The 12,201-nt window shown below is 30.6% G+C and overlaps 1 protein-coding gene across 2 annotated transcripts in view; it reads left to right on the top strand.

The window, feature by feature from the left end:
• LOC143229297 (uncharacterized) overlaps nucleotides 1-11,808 on the top strand; it is a 99,343-nt gene extending 87,535 nt beyond the window's left edge. For both annotated transcript variants that reach the window (XM_076461429.1, XM_076461430.1), the window contains 4 exons: nucleotides 2,932-2,992; nucleotides 6,108-6,154; nucleotides 10,079-10,148; nucleotides 10,480-11,808. In XM_076461429.1, the coding sequence (XP_076317544.1) occupies nucleotides 2,932-2,992; nucleotides 6,108-6,154; nucleotides 10,079-10,148; nucleotides 10,480-11,335 (1,034 nt within the window). In that variant the 3' untranslated portion in view covers nucleotides 11,336-11,808. The remainder of the gene's footprint in view (nucleotides 1-2,931; nucleotides 2,993-6,107; nucleotides 6,155-10,078; nucleotides 10,149-10,479) is intronic.
• The last annotated feature ends 393 nt before the right edge of the window (nucleotides 11,809-12,201 follow it).

The following is a 12,201-nucleotide window of genomic DNA, read 5'->3' as shown; positions in this document are numbered from 1 at the left end:
ACAATGCTTACAATAATGATCTTTTATATCATTACCATGTATTATGTTTTCCTACAGTTAATACTTAAATCCTTCTTTTCATTTTCACTAACAATTTCATCTAAATTTTTTTTTCAGTTTCTTTTCTGTATCAACTGTTAAAACTGTGCCATCAATATAATACAGTGTGTTCAAATTCTGTGTGCCATTGTTCAGTCCTGGTATATCATCAATCTCCCTCAGGATTTTCTCACTGTAAAAGTTGAACATGTTGAGTGAAAAGACATAGCCTTGCCTCAAGCCTCTCTTAATTTAGATAAAATCACTTAATTCATTTTTTATCTTCACTGCTGCAGTTTGGTCTCAATAGAGGTTTCTTAAAATTCTCAAGTTTTTACCATCATTGTCCAATTCTTCTGGCCTTTTCATTAACTCTGTACACCAGACTTTATGAAAAGCATAAAAAAATTCAAGAAATAATTCTTTATTCCTGTTGCCCTCTTTGAAATCATTTGTACTATGATGATAGCATTTCTTGTACCAGGATCTTTGATCGAACAACATTGAGCTTCTGCAGTCTACAGTTTTATTCTACCTCTAATTTTCAATATCAACAGCTTTAATATATTTTTTGTTGCATGGCTTATTAAACTGATGGCTCAACCTTGTTCACATTCAGTGGCTCCAAGTCTTTTGGGGAGTGCAAGAAAGTTTGATTCACTGAGATATTCAGATGTTTCACCAATTCCATAAACTTCTTTCATAATAGTTATTAACTTTTTATACAAAATTCTTAAAAACATTCTGTTTGTTCTACACTAATGTTATTTGATCTTGTAACTTTATTAGCTTTCATTCTCTTGATAACTATTTGTGCTTTTGGCTCAATTTTCAATTTATCCATGTTCTCAGCACATAGCTTATCTTCAGGACAGTCATGAAATAAGTGTTTGATATACTCTATTCATCTTTTCAATATTTGTTCTCATTTCATAATTACATCACCATTCTTAGCTTTTATACATCCTCAAGCAGTGCATCCTCCTTTACCTGTGATGTCTCTGACATTCCTATACATTAATGTAATATTTTTGTCCTTTTGTTTTTCTGTTTCTGTACATTTTTCATTAAGCCACTTTTCCTTTTGTTCATTTCATGTTGATCAAAATCTTTTGTCAAGTTTCTTATACTCTTCAATACTATGGGTTTTCATCTTCCTTTTGTCTCCTATTGGTTCAAGGATTTCCTCCAATATCCTGTTGCCTCAATTTTAATGGAACAGCCTTCTTGGCTGATGCTTCTTTAAAAAATTTCCCATTTTGACATATTTTCTTTACCTTCATATATTTCAAAATGGCTTTAAACTGCAACTGTATACTTTTCTCACATCAGAAGGTTTTCTGTTAGAATTGTACAATTGGCTTCTTTTTTGCTTTTGGCTTCTTAAGTTTTTTTAACCTTAATATAACCTAAAGGGACATGGTAATTTTCACAGTCAACTTCTGGGTAAGATTCTGTACCTCATTTTTTGAATCTTCTAATAATGGTCATGTAATCACTTTGAATTCTTACATTATGTTCAGTATTTTTCCTTGTATACTTTCTTTTCTGGTGGTGCTCAAACAATTTGTTTATAATAACTTAATCATTTGCAACACCTTACCAAACCATTTCTATGTTCTTTTATTTTTCCTCTCCAAGTCCATGTGGTCTAACAATATTATCCACTTGCTTACAACTAAGTTTTGCATTTAGATTTCCTATCAGTATGACAATTTTTTGAGGTTTTCACTGATTTTTGCTTTATCAAAGTGTTGTAGAAACAATCAGTGTCCTCTTCCTCAGTTTCAACTGTCTGTGCATAGATTTGTATTATGACAATGTTGAAAGGTTTAACCTGTATTTTCATAAGAGTTACTTTATCAGATGTTGTCCAAAATCTATACAACTTCTTTAAGATTTCCTCATCTATAATCAACCCAACTCTTGTGTGCATCTGACCTCCTGAATAAATGATCTTCATATATTCTGAAACAGTAGTTTCAACATCTTTACAGTACATTTTATACAGGCCTACAATATTTATCTTTAATATTTTCATCTTATGTTTGACATTAAACAGTTTTTCAATACGATGTATAGTTTTTACATTCCTTGTTTCCATTTGGCCTATTCTCTTCTGGGTGCAATGTCAGTCAGGAATCATTTGTCACACATGACTTTTCTTACTGGATTGGGTGTCCTCCCTCCTTCTAATGGGGACCACCTTCATGCCATTGTGGTTTTACCGTGATTTCTGAAAGATGGTGGATTATGCTTGGTAAAATACTGTAATAGGTTGCTATTTCCTGTTGCTCAATTAACTTGAATAGGTCTCCTTTGATGTTGTCTTAAGGGAGGCTGTTGGGAGTTATACTTTGCTTGTTATTTTGACATTTCATTATTCTGCAGTTGGATGCAATTTAATGCCATACTCAGGAAGTATATACGATTAAAATAGCTGAAGAGAGGGTAGTAGGTGCTATTAACTAGTTGTTGTCTTTCTTGTGTGTCAGTTCACAATAATATATTATATTTGATTATGATTAGTTTTTATTTGTTGCATTTTTTAGTTGTGCATACATATAATATAATACTGTTGTGATAATGTTTTGATTTTGGCATCATTAATTGTATAGCAACCATGACATTTTAGACTTGGACTTTATTGGTATATTAGTAAACAGCCATTCAACAATAAGTGTTTATATTGTGAATTATATAAATGATCTCTACTTTCTCTTTATTGATTATATATTTTCCTTTCAATATACTGAAATATATTAACATTTATTTACATATATATATATATATATGTATGTATGTTATATTTTATTAGATTTGTGTTTATGAAATTTACACTCTGATTTTCACTATAATATGGTATTATTACTTAATGTTTCTTCCACAAAGGTAAACTGATTGGAGTCCATTGTACCCATGGTCTAAATAGGACTGGTTATTTAATTTGTCGGTATGTGTTGTTGTTAGTTTTTCATATTGATGTGAGTTATGTAAGCTTGAATTTTCATGAAATATGGATTTAGAAAATAATAATGGCATCATTTATGCTAATGTATTGTGTAAAGGTTATTAACGTATCTAGTCACCTGTATGTGTTTATATAAACACAGCAGAGTAATTGTAAAAACTTATATATTTTTAAATTTACAGTAATCTGATGACAAAGTTAAATTATAAATTACCTGTGTATGATTCTTCTTTGTTTTCATGTACATATTTTTATAAATTGTATTCTTACAATAGTAAAGAATATTTATTGACAATCAAATTTTGATTTTTTAGAAACCTAGAACTTATAACAATTCTAAAAGACTAACAAAAAGTCATATACATTTTCTTAATTATTAAAAAAAAAACACTGATTCAGTGGAAGTACATATAATGGTAAATAGGATAAACAAAAGTGGTTAAAATATTTTTTTCAACTATTTCAGGATATTTTAAGTAAATGCTCTAGTCTGCTTATTATCATTTTGTGTATAGAATGTGTTTGTGAGCTTAATAGGCTTAAACTTGGTTTTCTGCTGTTTCACATTCCTTCATAAAATTTTACTTTTTCAGCAATAGTTATTTGAAATAATGATGTTAAAATAAAGTCAAAAATTTTCTTGAATCACATGTTAAAAAAAATAATAAATAATTGTAGTCCGGTAGGAAGTCGTGCATTTGGAAATTTATGAACTTTGTGTGTGAGAATATCTTTAAATAATAAAATTTTTACTTTATAGATTAGCATTAAGATTAGGAAAATCAAGCAGTTTGAATAAATATTTCATTATGAATAAATAAATAAAAAACATTGAATCACAGATGTCCTTATACTAAACTTGGCATAAAACTAAATTTATTATTTGTCATCTTTAATGTGTAACTTCTGTAAACATATACAGATAAATGAGTGTTGTGAGATACTCAGTGTGATCACTCAGCTTTAAGTGTCCATTTGGAATAAAATGTACTTTAATTACTTAAGAGAAACTGATGGATATATGCAATTATCCATTTGTTCTAGGAAATGTACTATGAAATTTGATTAGCTTTATGGAGCATTGTTATATATGTTTAACCAGTTTGTAGAGCTAATAAATCAAGCAAATGGAACAATTGTGATCATAATACACAGTTTTTTATGTTGAAACAGCATAACAAGAGAGAATGTTTTGAGTTTTGTATTGTATTATTAATTAACGAAATATTAAAAGCTATAGGAGATAGAATCTTTTTTCAAAATTTCACATTTCTCTGCACATCATAATATTTTAGAAGTGTATATCTAGCTTTAGTTTTCTTCTTTTACACAATTCATTATCGATATGACCTCAAGCTTCAGTCAGGCATACGAAAATATTGAATGAATAACTTGTGCTTGTCACAACTGCTTACTGTAAAATTGGTTTGAACTATTCATCAATGTTTCTGAGAAAGAAAGATCTAGATCTTTTTAACACTTTTGTCAATTTTCACTTTCAGAACTTGCCAAGAGTTTTCTCTGACTTTTAATCATATATTATCTATATTATTCAATAGAGAACCAAGGGTTCTCCCTTTGAAATGGCTTATTATTCTACTTTTTTTCCTCAACAGACAACATGTAGTTTCAGTTTCACTTTTGTTTCCATGGAAAACATATTGACCAGCTTTATTTAATTTCTGTCTGTTCAAAGTTAAAAGTCTGAAACTAGCTATGAGGGTGTGTTGTATTAGTGTGCATAATTGTCAGATGAACTTGTATCTCACTGTATACTAAATGGATGTTAACTTATTAACATACTTTCAATAAAGATGTTTTAAGTACCCTTCTCAGATTAATCTCCTATTACTGTAATTGAAAAAGACATGCAATTTAAAATTCAAGTGTTCTTGTTTTTTTTATAAAGAACACTTTACAGGCCTGACATGGCTGGTAATTGGGGCACTTGACTCACAATTTGTGTATTGTGGGACCATAACCCACAGCCAAATGTGCTCACCCTTTATGTTGAAGGGTTTTATAATGTGACAGTCAATAAACTATTTGTTGGTAAAAGAATAGCTCAAAACTGGCAGCAGGTGGTGTTGATTAATTGGTTTTTATCTATTGTATTAGTTCATAATTGGGGATGTCTAGCAGATAGTTCTGTGGTAGCTTTGAGTTAAATTATGGACATTTTGCAATGTTAAACAGGTGATCTAACATTCTAGTCTGTCTGTGGAGAAAAAAGAATGCATTATACACGTGTCTGCTCCATCACTAGTACAGTGGTAAGTTTACATATTTACAACTTTAAAATGAGGGGTTCGATTCCCCTTGGTGGGCTCAGCAGATAGCTGGACGTGGCTCTGCTATAAGAAAACATATACATACATATGTTTTTAATCAATAAAGTATCTCGTGAAAACTATGCGTATGGAAATGAACTTCTTTATATAGGTCATCATAGACACTATTTTTCCAACATATGTGGATAACCGGATAATCGTATAGGGTTTAAATTCCTGACATTCAAAAATGTGACATTAAGCTTCATAAAGAAAGAAAACTATAACCTTCAAGTGTTTTATGCATCCTAACAAATGTTAATCTAATGTTTGTAGGTCCATTTGTTTGAAAACTGAACATCCAAATAAACTTCAGAGAATGACTGAAAGACAGAAATGAATATATAGTTAACTTGGTTAATAAAAATAAAAATATATGAGTGATACACAATAAAAATGATAAATAAAAGTTATGACTTGTATGTTTTTAATCATTTCCCTAGGCTTCTGCCATGGTTAGTAAGAAAAATTTCAAATTACATTAAATGACACTATCAGATTGATAACTGAAACTCCCCTATTCATTTAGCTTAGATTAACCCTAGAATTTCTGGTGGTAGTTGTTGACTAGCTATGTTCTTTCTTGTCTTTCAGTTGAAGATTAGGGATGAAAAGTTTAAGAAACACAAAAACCACCAACATTAAGTTACATTATGTAGTACATTTATATAACACCTATAAATTTCAACCTTGTATTGAGTGAACTATTAATTTTATGACCAAAAGATAAATTTTGTTTTTTAAGCACCAGATACATTTTTCTACAGATATATGATTGATCGGATGAATTTCTCTCCACACGAAGCTATTCAAGGTAAGTTTCTTCATGTATCCTACTTCATAATATTTTACAGAATATCATTATGGTAGTAAATATTCTTTTATTCATATTTATTTTAATTATAATATTTTCTGTGGTAATAAAGTATAGCTTAACAGTCTACCAGTTGCCACTGATATATTCATATTAATACAAATAACTGGTTGTTTCAATCTAGCTTTGATAAATCTATCTTCAGTTTATAATATTCACCCTTGGAAAAATATTCACTATTTTATTTTTCTCTGTTTATCACAAGAGTATCATTGAGTTGACTTGCCTCAACTGGCTACTTTATTAGGATCCAACTTTAGTGAATCTATGTTTTGACCTATAGCTTAACAGTCTACCAGTTGCCACTGATATATTCATATTAATACAAATAACTGGTTGTTTCAATCTAGCTTTGATAAATCTATCTTCAGTTTATAATATTCACCCTTGGAAAAATATTCACTGTTTTATTTTTCTCTGTTTATCACAAGAGTATCATTGAGTTGACTTGCCTCAACTGGCTACTTTATTAGGATCCAACTTTAGTGAATCTATGTTTTGATCATTATTCATCTCATTAAAGAGTTTTGGTTCTTGTGATATAGATTGCATAAGATATCAACATCCAACTTATCAAGAAGTATAGTCTATAGCAGGTTCACATTTATTTATCCTCCAGATAAACAATGAACTTACAAATCACTATTGTGTTGTTCAACCTAGTTTCAGATAATATGAATGTATTGTTTCCATATTGAGCAGTAATAACACTCAGCTTGATACTTGTCCTCTTGTAAATTAATCAAACAACTGAATTTCTACACCATTACTTCACTTCCAAACACTTAAAATCTTAGGACAGGATAAACAGAGTGAAGTGCTTTGTATATCTGTTTTTCTCTAAATTTTTACTTAAGGGTGAATACAATATATTACACAGCATTACATGCTTGTAGTAATTCACCATCTATATTTTGCATTATAACCACAACAGAAGCCATTTCTTTCCCAATTGTATTAGTAGGTGTCTGTCATATAACATATTTTATAAGGTTTTTCATATGGTACTACTATAGATAATAAAATCTTGTCCATTGTTAAAGGATCTGGTTAGATAAGACACATTCTGACATCTGTTAACAGTATGTTTAATTTCCTATCTTTATTTACTGTTGTCTGTTAAAACATTGGCAGGAAACATCCCAACTGGAGTGACTCCAATTAATGCAATACAACAGTGGTTCTTAACCTTTCTTTTTTTGGATCAAGATCCATTTGTACAAATTAATTGCTATTCATGACCTATTAAATAGCTTTAATTACAAAATTATCTAGCTTACAAAATACTTGCTAATTAAATATGTTTTCAGAGTCTGTTTGCAACTAGTTCACACACATTCTGAGGACCCAGTTTTGGGTCGTGATCCATTGGTTAAGAAACTCTAAAATAGAATATCCAGTAGAGAATAATATTATATCTGTGCTAACACTTCGATGGGTCAGCTCTATCTTTGAGGGCTTATAACAGCAAACATTGAGTTTAGATACCCTGAGTGGATATTGGCAAATTGTATAGCTTTTTGCTTAACAACGAAATCATTGTATTGTTATATTTATATTATGCATTGAGGATTTTTATGATGTCACTCACGTTGGTTGTGGAAAGAAAAGCTTATCACAACCAAACCTACTGTAAAGTTAAGTAAGATCCAAGATGACATTAGAGCGTTTAATAGATAGTTTTACTGTCCTCACTATCATACCGATTGAACTTTAAATGACTGTTTTACAATTTTTTTACCTTTATAAATGTTACCCCACTATAATGGACGTTTAATTTTTGAACAAAAATTGCAGTGTTAAAAGAGCAAATAAGTCCGTCTTATCTTTAATGCTGTAATTTTCGCTTAGCTTTAGTTTGCAATTACCCAATAACATGTTTTGTCAAAGGTGTCACAAACCTTAAGTCCTGTACTGTTAAAAGTATCAACATTGTAAACAAATAATAGTAAGCTTGACCAACGTAATGATTCATCGTAAACATTGTATGAAACTTTTGCAAGTAACGAATATAAATATTATTCTTTTATTATTGTCAAATCTGAAGGTAATCACAAGAAAAGCTAGCAAAGGATTTTGAACTCCGTAATGAAATCCAGCACATTAGCGTTTCAACCTGCTAAGAATCCTCTATTAATAGAGTGGAGCATACCATATTTTATAATGTTTTAGGTATTTGGAATTTTCATCTGTAAATGAATAGATAGATAATTCACTTAAGGTCAGTCTGTCTTGTGAAATCGTAGAATTTAGTGGATATGTTCAGGTAAACCTAGAGTGTTAAACTCACTTTAACCGATAACTGGTAAGCTGGTCTCCAGTACTTACTCAAGACAAAGAGAGACCTCTTTTCAATCTCTGATTATTTTTTCGGTTTGGATTTCAAAATATTTTTCATTGGGTCAATTGTTATATGTGGGGGCATTTTAATGTGACGGTCGATTCAGTGGTAAAGAAGTAAGTAGCCCAAGAGTTGGTGGAGGATGGTACTGACTAGCAGCTCTTCCTCTAGTCTATTACTGAAACATTAAGGACTGCTAGCGCAGATAGCCCTCATGTAACTTTGTGCAAAAATCAAACTAAGTAAATCATTTCTCATTTTCATTTCTTTTGAATTTCTGTTTTTCATAGAATCTGTGACTCGGGTTAAATCATTTAAAATCTCCCTCTCGCTGAATCCCGCCATTCCTTTTTGATGTAAACACAATTTCATGTTTGTTCAAAATAATTATGTAAACATAAAGAAACAAATTCTTTATTATATTCTGTTATGTCTTTTTCTCACTTGTTTGCCCTTAGTAAAGAAAATTATTGGAGAGTCTTGTCATTTCACAGGATTTATTGGGGCTAACAAAACATTAAGTACAATCAGAAGTATGCATTTTCAATACATGTACAAACATGTTTGCTGCTTGCTGTACTTGTTACCACATAGCGGCTGTTGGGAATATAAAAATGTATACGTATTGCTAAGTGAAGTTGTTTATCATAGCGTTTTTAGCAGGTCAATTAAATCTAGAGTTTATGACGCACCAGCTGTGTGGATGAAGAAGCCAATAATAATAAATATGTTTTTGTATAATACTTACACGTTGTTCCACCAGTTTACAATCTTTGCTATCATTAATACTTGAAACGGTAACTATCCTATTAACCCAATTATTTTTTCACCAAAACTGATTTATTGATTTAAATAAGACGTTAGTCAGCCTGTCCTAGTTTTATTTATTTTAAATGTTAACGTTACTCATGCTAATGTTCATATCTTCGAATAATACTGTTAAAAAGAAAACTAAGGCACTGAAGTTTTGACAAAGTTGTTATATGTGTAACAGTAGGCAGAAATAAATTACATTTTGTGACAGAGGAAAATATTAGGTTCAGAGATAATGTTCAGCTTGAAAATAGTTTTTATGTAAATTAAAGAACTAAATCTAAATTTGGAATAATTGATCCTATAAATACTTATTTAATTTTGTCTGTATTTCAACACGTCTACGTTGAAAAATAATAAGTTGCTGAAAAAAAGTAGAGATGTTAAGTACTTAGCAATTGATTTCGCTAATTATAAGGGTATAGTCTATAGCGTGAATACAGTATTAGTTTTAGAGTGAGAAACATTGTGTTTTCTAAGGTGTCTGATGTAACATCTGTTTATAAGTTTGGATTGGAATAGTTTTTTGTGGGATTTCGGTTTACGAAACAAAGGAAATGTTTTTATCAAGTGAAATAAATTGTGGATCTCAACTCACTCTTAACGTCGAACCTTCCTGTATTGAAGGTGAATGATCGTTTTTACTGTTGTTAATTATACGAACTTTATACATTTCGAAAGTTTTCATTTCCTTTGACCTCTGTTTATAGCTTTTCAATTAGCCAGAGGTTATCCAATTGAAAGAAAAGAGTACGTGAACAGCTTGCTTGGAAACAGTTTGTAAGTTACCTACCACATATAGTAACTTCATTCTTTTAATTTTATAATAATATTGATATCTTGTGTTCACACGGATCTTCGGTTTGTTTGTAAAATTCTCATGCATCGCAATAAAATGAAAAGATATTGTATGTGTGTGTCATTAAGGACATAACGTAAATATTTAATACTAAATATTCGATTAAAATTCATATTCTAATTATTGAACTTTCATGAAAAAAATTTTGTCTATTTAGTGAAATGTTTAAATGTGTATCATAACTAATAAATCACTTGTGTTTAAAAAGAATGTGTGGAAATGTAATCAGCTCATACATTTTTATATCCTTAGTGCTGATGACCAAAATCTAAATCTAAATACCAAAAATGGCAAATGCTTAGAAATCCCGTCTGCACAATTTCAAAATCACTATTCAAAACCTAAGCCATCAAAGTGGCCAATTGAAATAAAGCAAAAATATTTTGGAATTCCAAACTGTGTGCAAGACTCTTATTATGGAAAATTTAGTAGACCGCGTGAGAAAACATCTGGACTGCAGGAGTCGTTATTTGGGCAACCTGCTGAATTAGATATGCAACAGTATATAACACAAAACTCCACACTACAGCGACCTAGTGAATCATCTAAGATAATTTATGGAAAACAGAAGTCGTTACCTCGCCACCCCGTTAAGTCAGATATGCAACAGTATATAACACAAAACTCCACACTACAGCGACCTAGTGGATCATCTAAGATAATTTATGGAATACAGGAGTCGTTTTCTCGCCACCCCGTTAAGTCAGATATGCAACAGTATATAACACAAAACTCCACACTACAACGACCTAGTGGATCATCTAAGATAACCTACAGGAGTACAGGAGATCTTGGGTCACGTAAAGTGACATACGGGATACAGAAATCCTTACAATGGCAACCCCACAGAAGTCGTGAAAAGTATTACACCAACCAGAATTTTTTTCATCAACAACCTAGTGGATCACGCGAGGCAGTCAACAAAATGCAGCACTCATTTATGTCAAGAAGATCAAATGAAGATATTTTAAAAACAGATAAACCACTCCTGACAACTCTTGACCGTTTGTATGAAGATACTTACAGAATGAAAAATTCATTCGATTCGACGAAGACCAGAAGACATAGAAGATTTTACAAAGGTGTCTCAGAAGGGCCACGGAAATAAATGTTCAGGTTTAAATAATATTTCTTTATAAAATACTTATCACGAATTTATAAAGACCAAAAGAAAAACAGATGACCAACTTGATTTGTTGGAGAACAGAGTTTGCAGGTATAGCAAATAAACTGAAAATGTTATCTTTGACGAATGGATATTTTATTATGATGATAAGTTACTGGTTGTAATAAGGGAAAAAAACAACAACATTCAAAGTGTTTTAAAATATAGCTTGCCTTTAATTATTTGTAAAATGATTATTAATGATAGGGCAAATGCAGTAATTTTCTGCTTTTATATATATGTTTAGTTTTTTTTTTGTTATGAGAAAAAATTGTGATAGTATTCGAAATCCACATTGAAATTAAAATTATGGAAGATATTTTATCGTTGTCAATGACTTGCGACAAAAATGGCGTTAACTTACGATATGTTCTGCGCATGTACATTATCAACAATAAAGACTTAGCTGAATGAAATATTTTCTTTTGTTGTTTTTTTAAATCTAAAATACTTTTGAGGCTCTCTTTACAAACTGTTAATCTATAGTATGAACAACAAACTAATTACCCATTTTATTTTTTAATGTCTCGCTGTTGAACATTCAAAGACATAAAATAAAAATATTTCTCGCATTTTAAACTATGGGAGTGTTATAATAAAGACAATCAATTTTTTAACGCGGTGGTGTGTGATACGTTACTGGTTACTGGCTGCTTTCCTTCTGGTCAGTAGCTGAAAATTATTGACAATAGCAAATAGTTTTAGTACTTTTATAGCTTTTCCTGGTGATGTATTGCCAGTTGCTACATCAGCAATTTACCATAAGGTTCAGGGTATTTTATTGGTATATTGATTGCCGGTAAGTTACT

This window comes from Tachypleus tridentatus, chromosome 10 (assembly GCF_004210375.1).
Source record: "Tachypleus tridentatus isolate NWPU-2018 chromosome 10, ASM421037v1, whole genome shotgun sequence".
Lineage (NCBI taxonomy): Eukaryota > Metazoa > Arthropoda > Merostomata > Xiphosura > Limulidae > Tachypleus > Tachypleus tridentatus.
This window is presented reverse-complemented; position numbering and strand designations above follow the sequence as displayed.